Source organism: Sus scrofa, chromosome 6, assembly GCF_000003025.6.
Source record: "Sus scrofa isolate TJ Tabasco breed Duroc chromosome 6, Sscrofa11.1, whole genome shotgun sequence".
In the NCBI taxonomy this organism is placed as follows: domain Eukaryota; kingdom Metazoa; phylum Chordata; class Mammalia; order Artiodactyla; family Suidae; genus Sus; species Sus scrofa.
Window position 1 is genome coordinate 28,514,902 of NC_010448.4, and position 14,103 is coordinate 28,529,004.

The 14,103-nt window shown below is 48.6% G+C and overlaps 1 protein-coding gene across 4 annotated transcripts in view; it reads left to right on the forward strand.

The window, feature by feature from the left end:
* Nucleotides 1-14,103, forward strand: part of PSKH1 (protein serine kinase H1) — a 35,279-nt gene that overhangs the window by 6,117 nt on the left and 15,059 nt on the right. For 2 of the 4 annotated variants that reach the window (XM_021094111.1, XM_021094112.1), the window contains exon 2: nt 5,621-6,647. In XM_021094111.1, coding sequence (XP_020949770.1) covers nt 5,691-6,647 — 957 coding nt within the window. In that variant the 5' untranslated portion in view covers nt 5,621-5,690. Of the gene's footprint in view, nt 1-5,620; nt 6,648-9,389; nt 9,808-14,103 lie in introns of those variants that run through there. The other 2 variants (XM_021094115.1, XM_021094113.1) reach the window with 2 other exon arrangements.

Sequence of the window (14,103 nt, forward strand, 5' to 3'; positions counted from 1 at the left end):
TAGCTGCAGCTCTGATTTGACCCCTAGCCTGGGAACTTCCATATAACACGGGTACAGCCCTTTAAGAGAAAAAAAAAAAAAAAAGGAAAGAAATTTCTGGGTCTCATGTTGGTGTCCCTGTTTTAGAAAGCAATTGTGTGGTTGCTTCTAAGGTTGCAGAGGTCTTTGTTCAGGGTTTTTTGGTCTAAAGTGACAGGCTTCTTCACCTGCCGTCTCTGCTTGCCTCATGATGGTTAGAAGTGCTGTTTAAGTTACTTATTTCTGGGATTCCTGAGAGATTACTGCCTACTTCATTTCAATAGACATTCTTTCAAAATGCAGGAGTGGAATATAGAGATCTTTGAAGGTGAAACATTTGCTGTGGAGAACAGTCTTAGGAGGTGTTGGGCTGGGTGCCTGTGGGCCCTGCCTGGCAGACATCCACACACTCCTGTAGCCAGGAAAATTGTCTCAGGATCCATCCCCGCCTGTCCCCTCCCCCTAGGCCCCTGGCCTCCCCACAGATGGGTCTGGCCAATTGTAGACAATCTTGCTTTGGTGTTCAGGTAACAATCTGTAAGACCCAAACAGACCTAAGATCTCTGGCTTCCTTTGTTGTTGAGAACATTTATACAAGTGTCCAAAGAGCATGACTCTGGTTTATCCACCAATCTGGCCTCTTCCTGCCACTTGAAAATTTCTGAGGTTCTGGGATTGTTGCCCTGCAGCAAAAAGAAATCTGAGAGCCAGACCATCTTTCATTAAGTGTTAACAAACTTCAAATGGCTACTCTGAGCTCAGCACTTTGTTGGGAACCAGAGGGTTCTAGAAACCTGAGAAGTGGCCTTTTCCCTCAAGAGGCTGCCAACTCTAGTGATCAAAAGTAATCTAGGGAGTTCCCATCGTGGCGCAGCGGAAACAAATTCGACTAGGAACCAACCTTGAGGTTGCGGGTTCGATCCCTGGCTTTGCTCAGTAGGTTAAGGATCCGGCATTGCCATGAGCTGTGGTGTACGTCACAGACCCGGCTGGGATCTGACGTTGCTGAGGCTGTGGTGTAGGCCGGCAGCTATAGCTCTGATTGGACCCCTAGCCTGGGAACCTCCATATGCTGCAGGTTGCGGCCCTTAAAAAAAAAGACAAAAGGCCAAAAAAAAAAAAAAAAAAAAAAGAAGAGGTAATCTAGTATAGCAGCGAGCAGTGTGACCAAGGTTGTACTTGGAATGGAGGTTTTGGAAGACATGCCCTTCAGAAAAGATACTCAGTAAATGTTCAGTGATTCACCAGCTGTGTGGTATGAGGAAGAATTGAGGCTTTGACCTGGAGAGGTTGAGCTTGTCTGGGCCCCAAGCACTCCTGGAGTCTTTCTGGTTTGGTAGAAGGAACTCTGGATGGAGAACCAGGTTTGAGTTTGTACTTAGCTGTCATCATCCATTTGTCGACTGGCTTTGGACAAGTTTCTACCTTTTTGGCTTCTTGTTTCTGTAGAGTGTTAGTGCTGCACCCTGTCCAGCACCTTTACCTTCTTTGAGGAGTGCTTTGGATCAGGCTGGGACTTGAGGGTGTAGAGGCTGACTCTGGAGGGTTCAATACTTTATGAAAGATTTGTTAGGATTGGTGTCATGAAACAGGATGGTGACTTGTGAGAGCTGGCATAGTGTGACCTTCCTGGGTGGTGGCTTCCTAAGGCTTTCCTCACTCATCGCCACCCACCCATGCTCCCAGCCTGGGTGCTCTGCTGGGGGCACACACAGGAGAGAGAGCTGAGGACAGAAGAAGTTTGCCCTTCTTCTCAGGAGGGGTTTGCCAGCCACTTCCTTTGTCCCTATGTTTGCCTTTTCACTTAACTGATGAGGAAAGATAATTTTTTTTTGGCCACATCCATGGCTTGTGGAAGTTCATGGGCCAGGGGTCAGACCTGTGCCACAGCAATGACAGTGTTGGATCCTTAACTGCTAGGCCACCAGGGAACTCTTGAAAAGAGAATTTAACAGATGTGATTGGAGTGTGGAGCAGCCCTGATCACCTGGAGATTATCAGCAGTTCCCTGCTCTTAGAGCTGGCATCCTTTCTCCTCCACTCTGGATCTGTCTTGTTGGAAGTGTGGAGTATTAGCATCCACCTATCTTTGAAGAGTTTCTAATTGGAACAAATATGAGAGAAACTGTGTCACAGAAGCAAAGAAGCAAGGTCAAAGGCGGGAAAATCCTTGGCTCTTGTACTGCTGACTCGAGATTCTTATTCAGGCTTTGTTTAAAGTGAAAAGTCAGGTCTTTTCTTTTGTAAATCTTAGTTTTTTTCATCAGGACCAGACTAGGTATGCAGATTTAAACAAAAAGGCTGTGGGTATACCTGGACTCAGTAATCTTGTGGATCTAGGGTTCTTCCTTCTCACCAGGAAGAAGTAACATCTAAGTAGCCATGCCGGGTCAATCATGCAGTTTCTCTTCTCTCTGAATGGTAGTAGACATTGCTACGGTATGGTGTTGTGGGGTCAGGGCCCATGTTCTGCCTCAGGAATCCTGACCCAAGAGCTGTTTTTTGTTTTCCTGAGCTGCATTGAGTCTTATTTTCCCTGAAAAAGAGATGAGACAGCAAAATTCCAAAGTCCCTGGTTCTTTTTTAAATTTAATTTAATTTAATTAGTTTATTTTTATTTCGTTGTTGTTGTTGTTTAGGTCCATACCTGCAGCATATGGAGGTTCCCAGACTAGGGGTCAAATCAGAGCTACAGCTGCTGGTCTATGCCACAGCCACAGCAACACCAGATCGTTAACCCACTGAGGGAGGCCAGGGATCAAACCCGCAACTTCGTGGTTCCTAGTCAGATTCGTTTCTGTTGCACCATGATGGGAACTTCCAAAGTCCACAGTTCTTGACGGGAACTCCCAAAGTCCACAGTTCTATCTTTGGTCTCTGTGAAAAACAACCCTGTTTCTAAATGCCTTTGTTTAAATATGATTTCCTCAGCTGCTACGTGGGATCTCCTGGGCATTTGGGTGAGAACTGTATTGGTCGAGGAATCTTTTCCACTTACATGAGGAAAGATCAGTCTCATTCTGCTGAGAGTCATAGTGACATATGATTAAAAGCTAAGCCCTTGATCTTTGGTCTTTTTATCTGATGGATTGGTAATCAAGGTCTTGGTTATGTTTTAGAGGTAAGCTTGTTCCTTGGAGGAGATGGCCACCATCTTGAATTCAGGCCCTCGACTCTCTCAGGGCCTCTCTTTGGGTTCTATGTGACCTTCAAGGTGCCCTAGCAAAACCTCCCTGAGTTTCCCTCTGCTGCCTTTCATGGGATCTTTCACTGGCTTTTCAGGGGAGTGGGGCTGGGTTGGTGTTGCCCCTTGGTAGCGTGGAATCTCTGACCCTGACCATTAGATTCTGCATCCAGCCATCCCACTGCAACACATCCAGAACTGAACGCTTCCCACTGCTTCCCAAACCTGTCCCTCCTGCTGCACTCCTGCCCCTCTGCCCAGGAGCCCGATCAAGGGCCTGAGGTGCCATCTACTCCTTCCTTTCACCTGTTATGTCTGGCCTCCAGTCCCTGTCAGTTCTCCATTCCACCACACTGTCTGGGCTGCCCTTTCAGTCCACTTTGACCCTCCTCCTGTTCACAGCTACACTTCTTTTTTTTTTTTTTTTTTTTTTCTTTCTTTCTTCTTTTTAATGAAAGAAAAACTGAGGGTTTTTTTCTTTACATTTCCTTTTGTATATGTTTACATTATGCTTTGAAAATAAGATATTGAAGTATAGAGCACTAGTTCAGGGAAGAGAGTAGCTTCTGAACCACATATTTGATGAAAATCTCCAAGTAAGGACTTTTACTAACTGTCACCACCATCATCCTACATTGTTGAGTTCTCCTGACAACCTGAATTTCACCAGGCAACAGCATTCTCTCTCTTTTTTTTTTACCTTGCTGGCAGCATGCAGAATTTCCTGTTTTTATGTTCTGCTCTTCATTTAGTTTTTGCTCTTCATTTAGACTATGAGTTTATTGACATGAATTACCTGTTTTAGGTATGTTAAAATATAACCTGCACTGGACATCTTACTCATTCTCCTATCCCCAGTAGGTGTTCAGTAAATATTTTCTTTGAATTAATCATTTTATCCCCAATTCTGCATGTCATAAATAATAGGAAATTCTCACCCATGGGGCCCTTGGATAGACATAGAGAAGGGCAGCCTAGATAGAAGTGATAGAAGTGGGAGTTCCTGTCGCCGCTTTGCAGAAATGAATCTGACTAGGAACCATGAAGTTGCAGGTTCAATCCCTGGCCTTGCTCAGTGGGTTAAGGATCTGGCATTGTTGTGAGCTGTGGTGTGTGTCGTAGACGTGGCTTGGATCTGGCATTGCTGTGTCTGTGGCGTAGTCTGGCAGCTGCATCTCCACTTAGACCCCTAGCCTGGGAACCTCCATATGCTGCAGGTGCGGCCCTAAAAAGCAAAAAAAAAAAAAAAAAAGGTAATAGAAGTGGTACTTCAGTACTTCTTGTCCAGGGCTCCACCAGCTACAATATATTAATAGTCAGAACATCTTTGGGAAACAAATGGGGAAGACTCCTGGATCCTCATCCCAGGGAAGCAGACTACCCCAATCCACAGCCTGAGTCTCATATGGATGAAGTTGTTAGTGTCCTTTCTGAGGTCAAGATTCCCTCTACCTCTTAAGTGAAGCCCAAATTAGTTTGGTGGCTACCTGGTGGCAGTGTGCTAAGTAAGACTGGTGGTCCTCAATTCATTGGGATTGATTTTAGCTAGTTCTGGGACTTTTGTGGTATTTTAGCCATCTGTGTGGTAAATTGGGGAAGTGATAGGCCCTGGAACAGGATATTAAACTGCCAAGCTGAAGATTAGTAAATTAGAGGGAGCCATCCAGGAAAGAGTGAGGTTAGTGCAGAGACGCAGGGCAGTGGGTGGTGGTGGTTGTTGCAGGGGATGAGGGAATTAACTCATACAGGCCCAGGAGGCCTGGAGGGCAAGGAAGATATCCATGAGGGAAGGGGCCTTGGAGAAGCCTCGTGGGTGATAGTGTTGGAGAATGGGCCTCCAACACTCTATACTGCTGTTTCATAAAAGATGAGTCAGAGTAATAAGAGGAATGATTTTAACCTTTAAAAAACATAGGACTTCGCCTATGATAAGGGACCCAGGTGGAGTAGGGAGGAGGGTGGGGACAGCAATAGCAGAGCCTGTGCATGTTCTTGCCCTTCTTCCAAGTTGAAGAGCAGCATGCAAATCAGACCCAGGGAGGAGTTCTCTTGTGGCACAGAGGGTTATGATCTGGTGTTGTCACTGCGGCAGCTTGGGTCACTGCTGTGGCACAGGTTCGGTCACTGGCCCAGGCACTTCCACATGCCAAGGATGTGGCCCCCCCAAAAAAAAAAAAAAAAATCAGACCCAGGGAGATGGTTGCATCAGGACCATGTAGACCCAGTCTCATTTAGATCCTCCATGGTGCGCCGAGCACACAGGGGCCAAAGCCATCCTCCCTTGTAGGGAACCATATTAGAGTCAGGTCTTTAGGCTTGCTTTATCCAGGGGCAAGGAGAAGGGGTGAGGAGGATGGCTGGTATCCCTTCACAAGTGTCCCTGGCTATGCTGAATTGTCCTTTCTTCTGTCTGTATAGGTGTAGACGGGGCACTGCCTGCAGAGCAGGTCCTGCCAGCCTCGCTAGAGAGGATGCCCCCGTGTCCGTGATGGGCTGTGGGACAAGCAAGGTCCTTCCCGAGCCGCCCAAGGATGTCCAGCTGGATCTGGTCAAGAAGGTGGAGCCCTTCAGTGGCACTAAGAGTGATGTATACAAGCACTTCATCACAGAGGTGGAAAGTGTTGGCCCTCTCAAAGCTGGCTTCCCAGCAGGCAGTCAACGTGCCAACCCCTGCCCTGGTGCCCCCACTACCGGCCGCACAGAGCCTCCCTCAGAACCACCACGCAGAGCCAGGGTGGCTAAGTACAGGGCCAAATTCGACCCACGCGTGACGGCCAAGTATGACATCAAAGCTCTGATTGGCCGAGGCAGCTTCAGCCGGGTGGTACGTGTGGAGCATCGGGCAACCCGGCAGCCATATGCCATTAAGATGATTGAAACCAAGTACCGGGAGGGGCGGGAGGTGTGTGAGTCAGAGCTCCGTGTGTTGCGCCGGGTGCGTCACGCCAACATCATCCAGCTGGTGGAGGTGTTTGAGACACAGGAGCGCGTGTACATGGTGATGGAGCTGGCCACTGGTGGAGAGCTCTTTGACCGCATCATCGCCAAGGGTTCTTTCACTGAGCGTGACGCCACTCGGGTGCTGCAGATGGTGCTGGATGGCGTCCGGTATCTGCACGCACTGGGAATCACACATCGAGACCTCAAGCCTGAGAATCTGCTCTACTACCATCCAGGCACTGACTCCAAGATCATCATCACCGACTTTGGCCTGGCCAGTGCCCGCAAGAAGGGTGACGACTGCCTGATGAAGACTACGTGTGGCACACCCGAGTATATTGCCCCTGAGGTCTTGGTCCGCAAGCCCTACACCAACTCCGTGGACATGTGGGCACTGGGCGTCATTGCCTACATCCTGCTCAGTGGCACCATGCCCTTTGAGGATGACAACCGCACCAGGCTGTACCGGCAGATCCTCAGGGGCAAGTACAGTTACTCTGGAGAGGTGAGTCTGCCCTGTCCCTGGATGTTGGGAGGCCCTTGAGTAGGGATGGGGTTCCTATCCTGTAGCCTTGATCAAGGGGACATGCTATGAGGACCATGTTCTTGGGGCCAGGCAGGTGATGTAGAAAATGGTAAGGTGAGACTAGTAGAGTATATTAGTTTGCGTTCTCTCAAAAGTGAGCCCTGAGACAAGGACTTGGGAGCAGATAGTTTAATTGGGATGTGGTTCCATTAAGCACAAGTGGAGGGTGGGGAAAGTGAGGCAGAAAGGAAAAAAGATAATGAAGGGTACATGAAGGAGTGGACTGCCACTGTGGGTCATTGGAACTCAGTTCCACAGAGCACCCTGTGAATAATCATGGGGATTGTGCCTCAGAATTGTACCACTGAGGGGTAAGGATCCAGCCTTGCTGTGAGCTGTGATATAGGTCACAGATGTGGCTCAGATCTGGCGTAGCTGTGGCATAGGTCGGCAGCTACAGCTCCACTTCAACCCCTAGACTGGGAACCTCCAAATGCCGTGAGTGCGGCCCTTAAAAAAAAAAGAAAAAAGAAAAGAATTGTACCACTGAGGGACAGGAGAGAGGGTAATTATTAATGAAGTGATTCTTGTATGAGTCAAGAATTTCTTTTCCAGTACCTGCAGAGCGACAGCGCAGGCAAGCTCAGGGGTGGGCTGAGAGGAAGTGGGGCAGGGCCACCATAGTATCTGCCCCAGAGGATGGGGGCAAGCTAGTAACCATGCCCTGTCTAGCAAAATAGCTGCTTTTCAACCCGGCCTGGTTTTGCCACAAAGTAGGGAGACTCGGTACACCGAGTCCACTTTTTTAAAGAGAAGCCAGAGGAGTCCTGCTGTGGCTCAGTGGGTTAAGGATCTGGTGTTGTCTCTGTGGTGGTGTGGGTTTGATCCCTGGCCTGGAAACTTCCACGTGCCACGGGTGCAGCCAAAAAAAAAGAAAAGGCCAGAAAATCTGATCTTAAAAATGTTGAAATGTAATTCACATATTTAGGCAGCACCTTGTGTTTAACTCAGCGGATGCTCACTGATAGGCCTTATTCAACAAGCAGGCCACCAGTTTGTTACTTTGGCTCCATTGATAGTCCTGCTGCCTGAAAAGATCTGTCAGCTTTCAGCACTGCTGGGAGCTGAAGGGAAGTGCAGAACAAGAAAAAACTGGTTGGCCCTTAGGCAAGATGCTGACTGGGTAGGAGACAAGGAAACAGCAAGCATGGCAAGCTGGAATAAAATGCTGTAGTTGGAGAGATTGTGAAGAACAGAATGTGTGATGGCTTTATGTGGGAGTTGAGGTAATTTTTGCAGAATGACAGGATTTTGCCAAGGTAGTGAGTGAGGGCCCTTCCCTCAAGTGGTCTTTGCAGAGGGCTCCCCACAGTGTTTCTCTCAAGCCTGTGCTGCTGTCTGTGCCTCTTGAACAGCCTGGACTAGGCCCTCCCTGGACTCAGCCAGTTGGTCCATAGCAGCATTTCCTACAGGAATTGCCCCAAAGCCTCATGGAGGCCAAGCGCTTTCAGCGCTTGAGATCCTGTGCTCCATCACCCTCCCTCTCAGCTTTGGGATGTGGGAGGGTCAGTGAAGGATCCCTCCAGTGGGCATGGGAGCTGGCCCTCTCGAGGGGCATCCCCGAGTCCTGTGTATCAGTGTGGTGTGGGGAAGGGAGGGAAGCCCTCCTCTTCAGGTCAGCTCTGTACTGACCACAGGCCAAAGACAAGCTGGGACTTTGTCCATCTCTCACTTAAAGTTTTTATTTATTATTATTATTTTTTAATGGACACCCTCACAGCATATAGAAGTTCCCAGGCCAGGGATTGAATCCAAGCCATAGCTGTGACCTATGTCACAGCTGTGGCAGTGCTGGATCCTTTTACCCACTGTGCCAGGCCTGGGATCGAACCTGAATCTTTCTGGCAACCTGAGCCACTGCAGTCAGATTCTTAACCCACTGCACCATGGCAGGAACTCCTCCCCTAAAGTTTTTCACGTTTTCATCCTTGCTCCAGATGGATTCAACAAAACAAATACTGACTGGCCAGGAGGCTCAGACTCTGATGGGGTGGTCACAGAGGGTGAGAGGGCTGCTTACCCTTTAGGCCAGGTTTCATCACGGATCAAAAGACCTCACTGAGGCATTGTTGCACCAGGGCTGTGCTTGGCTTACCCTTGGAGCTCTGTGTGGTGTAGCTTAGCTACAGGAAGGAGGGAGGTTCTCCAAGAGATGCTGACAAAGGAAAGACACTTTCCAGGAAGAAGTCCATAGGTTTGCTTAAGAGTTCCTGATTCTGGCAGTGTTGATCAAGCAGTTTATCTAATTGGAGGTCGCACAGTCTTTCTAATTGGCTTTTTGTCTGAGGATGAGAGAATGACAGATGAGTAGGGTGGGGAATGGACTCAGGCTTTCTGCTCCTATTGTGGCCACCAACTGGATACTGAGACACTGCTTTCTGCTCTCCTGGAATCAGGTGGCATGAATCTGGAGTTCCCAGAGGGTGTGGGGTACTCCCTAGACTTTTTTTTTTTTTTTTTTTAATTTTTAAATTTAAAAAACTTATTTATTAATTAATTTATTTTTAAAATTTATTTAAGGAATTCCCATTATGGCTTGTCAGGTTAAGAACCTGACTAGTATCCATGAGGATCAGGGTTCAAGTCTTGGCCTCGCTTGGTGGGTTAAGGATCTGGCGTTGCTCCAAGCAACTCCAGATTTTTTTTTTTTTTGAAATTCAGGCGATTTATTGTAAACAGGATTACCCTAGCACTCCACCACATACTGGCTGTGTCACATGCTCTCTCTTCCACATCAACTAGTGAGAAAGAAGACTTCTTAAAAAGTCACAGGTAATGAACACCTTAGTGTGTTTCACAAATCCCATTACTAAGCACAGAGTAAAGAGCAGTTTCTGGGGTAGTTTGTTATTGCTCGTGGACTGCAGCTTGGACCCATTTAGAGGAATCCTAAGTATGCCTGAGTGATCCAACAGCAGCTCCAGATCCAATCTGGAAACCAGACAATGCTGGAGCACGCTGAATGGCAATCACAGGTTCCTAGAGGAGTACACGAGATGCCTTTCTGACCCGACTTCTCCATGGGACTTTCTCATAGAAGTGATGCTGTTAAATTTCACCCCCCCCCTTTTTCTTTAAAGAGCTAAAAGTTACCCAATAGCACATAATTCTCCATAGAAAAGGTATAGGTGGATTAGTCACTCTTCCAGTGGTGGATTTAAACACTCAGGACTAATTTTTCAATCTCTCTTGTATATAATATACTTGCAGTTTGATAAAAAGCTGCATAGTCTACAAGTGCATAAAACCAGAAGGAAGTGGTGATGACTCACGTACCTTCTGATGGACAAAGACAGGCTTCATCCGAGGAAGCTCTTGAAGGTGGGGATAAAAAGACAGGTACAGCACCACATTTATCTGATAGTAGAAATGGAGCCCCGCTCGTGAAAGCAGCCTCCACAGTTGTGAACAAGTGCATAAAACCAGAAGGAAGTGGTGATGACTCATGTACCTTCTGATGGACAAAGACAGGCTTCATCCGAGGATGCATAGGTTGCAGATGCTGCTTGTTGCTGTGACTGTGGCATAGGCCCACAGCTCCAGCTCCAGTTTGATCCCTGGCTTGGGAACTTCATATGCTGCAAGTGCGGCCCTAAAAAAGCAAAAAATAAAATTTATTTATTATTTTTTCTTTTACTGCAGCACCCTCAGCATATGGAAGTTCCTGGGCCAGAGATTATATCTGAGCTGGAGCTGTGACCACAGCTGCCAGCAACACCGGAACCTTAACCCACTTCAATGGGTGGGGGGATCCAACTGGTGCCTCCACAGTGACAAGCCAACTCATTAACCCACTGTGCCACGGTTTTTTTTGTTGTTGTTGTTGGTTGGTTTTTTTTTTTTGTCTTTTTTTTTTTTTTTTGCTATTTCTTGAGCCGCTCCCACGGCATATGGCGGTTCCCAGGCTAGGGGTCCAATCGGAGCTGTAGCCACCGGCCTACGCCAGAGCCACAGCAACGCAGGATCCGAGCCACGTCTGCAACCTACACCACAGCTCATGGCAACGCCGGATCGTTAACTCACTGAGCAAGGGCAGGGACCGAACCCGCAGCCTCATGGTTCCTAGTCGGATTCGTTAACCACTGCACCACGACGGGAACTCCGTTTTTGTTTTTTTTTTTTTTTTTTTTTTTTTTAATTAAAATATAGTTGAGGAGTTCCTATCATGGCGCAGTGGATACAAATCTGACTAGGAACCATGAGGTTGCAGGTTCGATCCTTGGCCTCACTCAGTGGGTTAAGGATCTGGCATTGCTGTGAGCTGTGGTGTAGTTCGCAGATGCCGTTCAGATCTGGCATTGCTGTGGCTCTGGTGTAGGCCGGCGGCTACAGCTCCGATTAGACCCCTAGCCTGGGAACCTCCATATGCCGCGAGTGCGGCCCTAAAAGGACAAAAGACAATAATAATAATAATAATAATAAAAAAATATAGTTGATTTACAATGTTGTGCCAGTTTCTGCTGCACAGTAGGGCACTTTGTAGCTTTTGGCCCCCATTACCCTTCATTGGAAGCTGAGAGCATCAGTTCCTTGTCCAAGTCAAGTCCCTGGCCGGCACTGAAGGCATCTGTCCGTTATCAGGAGCTCAGCTGATCCCAAGAGCAGATTCTGCCATCATCTGCAGAGAGCTCTGGATTGGGAGGAATTTGTTTGGGGTGTTTTCCTGGATGAGGAGGCCTCATCATTAGATCAGGCTCTCTGAGCTGGAGACCAGGCACCTGCCTATGTTCTGCTGGTCATTGCCTACCAGTAAGTGCACTGGCGAAGATGAAGACGTGAAGGCCTGTTCCCTATCCCCATGAAGCTTGAGGTTGTTGGGAGAAAGGACTGGGAATAGGAAATGGCCACAGAATGAATCCTCGTTGGTTGGCAGGCACATGCTGCCTCAGGCCTGGGCGGTCCGAACATGGGCCATGGGGCTCCGGTTAGGTGGCTGGACTGGCCCCCCTTCTTAGGGCTGGGCCCTGCCCCTATCCTTACCCAGCCAACTGTCTGCTGCCATGTGACAGTCATTTGCTCTTATGAAGGCCATCTAAGTGAGCAGGGCCCTGGAATTCCCATTGTGGCTCAGCAGGTTAAGAACATGACTAGTGGAGTTCCTGTCATGGCTCAGTGGTAGCGATGCTGACTAGTATCCATGAGGACCAAGGTTTGATCACTGGCCTCGCTCAGTGGGTTAAAGGATCTGGCGTTGCTGTAGGCTGTGGTGTAGGTCACAAACGAGGTTCAGATCCCATTGCTGTGGCTGTGGCCTAGGCTGGCGGCTGTAGCTCCAATTTAAAGCCTAGCCTGGGAACTTCCATGTGCAGTAGGTGCGGCCCTAAAAAGACCGGGTGGGGTAGGTTGGGGGAATGAGCAAAGCTGTTCCAGAAAACCTGTCTAAGAAAGCATGCCATTTTGAGGGGGCTTCTTGTGCAAATGAAGGATCCCCCACTTTGAGCTCAGCAAGGCTTGTAGGTATAGGCTCCTCACCTGACAGTAACTACTAAGTGCTGTAGCTCTCGATGCCTTTCTAATAGGCACCCTGCCCCTTTATAGTGGTCTCTCTTGTACACCAGGCCCTAGCCAGTGTGCTTGTTCCCCAAGGGCTCTGCCCATGCAACCCTCTGTCAGGCTCAGTGGTTTCTGTGGACTTGAATAGAAGGCTTCCTGCAGGAAGTGGGCCTTGAGAGGAGAGAAACTCAGAGAAGGGCACATTGCTGACTGTGCTCCAGAGTCAACAGGAGATTGGGAGTAATAGAGCAGAGATTGACAAGGCTTGGCCAGGCCTGGTGTTTGTTGCTGGAAGCTCTGTAGTTAGTGCCAGGGATTATTTGGGGATTCAGTGTGTTAGGTGACAGGGAGCCCTCTGGGTTCTTGATGGTGAAGGGCAAGTATAGCAGGAAGTGTTGTGGGAGACCAGCAGGAGGAAGACCGACTGGAGGCTTTTGGAGTGGTCCTCATTTGTGATGGGGGAGCCTGGTGTCCTGGGGATATTTGGAGCAGATCTGGGATTCCAGAGAGTGGGCTCCACATGGTACATGTGAGCCATAGTTTAGGAAGAGTAGAAGTGGGGGACAGAACCTTCCTGCAGCTGTGCAGTAGGAGCGTCAGCTTATAAGGCAGAATGAGAGAGTACCCCAGGCTGCCCTCTGACCCAGGGAGTGTGTAGAGTCCTGCCTTGACGTCTGCACATGGGGCCCGGCAGTTGAAGGAAGCACACAGGTGGAGCCTCCTTCAGCACCTGCCCCACGATGCTGACACTCTAGATACTCTAGCCTCAGCCCAGGCCCCGTGCTCCACCCCATTGTCTACACACCATGGGCCCAAGATGTTTGTTCCTTTCACTCCCTACACTATGCTTTTGCTCAGGATTTTCCTTCTCCCAATGTCAGCCTTAGAAATTTGACCAGCTCTCAATCATCGAATTCAAAGACTGCTTCCATTAAGAATAGTACTGACCGCTCCCGTTGTGTGGTCTGCTGAGTACCAGACACAGGTCTGAGGGTCCTACACCCAACATGTCTAATCTCTGTAGTAATCTCACCAAGGGATGTAATCGCCTCATTTTACAGATGAGTAAACTGAGGCTAGTGAGGTTAAGTAACTTCACAGAAGGTGGCAGCCTGGGATTTGAATCTAGGCATCTTGGCTTCAGAGTTCTTGGCCTTTGCATGCCCACAGTCTTCTCTGACACACATGCTTCAGCCTTCCTTGTTTTGGTGCTTTCCCAGGCTGTTGTCTGTGGACATCTCTCTTCTTCCCAGCCTGTAAGGTTCTTGAGGACAAGATGTACATCAATATATATGCTCCCAATACTTTCGCCTGCTTCTCCCAGGGAAGCACTAGTGGTTGCTGGTGATGCCCTAGGCAAGGACCCAGAAATGACTAGCTGTCAGGCACAGTGGGATGCTCCTGCTGGCTGGGAGTGTTTTCTTCTAGGGCTAGACTCCAGGAAGAAGTGGAGAGCTTACCCGTGATGCACTTAGGGGGCTGTTGGCCAGACCTGCTTAGAAGCAAAGGTAGGAGTCTTGAAAGAGGAGAGAATCCTGGGAAGGAGAAGGCTGTGACAGTTGATTTTGAGAGGAGAATGTGAGTTTTTACCCAGTGCCCAGAGGTGCGGGAGTAGAGGGGGCCAAGCTGAGGTCATATTGGAAGGGATAGGGAGATATATGTTGGCCAGATGTGAGGAAGGCCTTTGTGATTTTGAGAGCAGCTTGAGGCTACAAAGAAAGAGTCACCTTGAAAGAGGGAGCTTCCTGTTATAGGAGGCCCTAGGAGGGCTGGAGCAGCTGCTTCTAAAGGGAGTGACACAGAAGATGAGTCACCATCTGTAGACCGCACTAGAAGACTGTTATGGTCCCGCCAACTTGGAGATTCTGTGATTCATTTGACA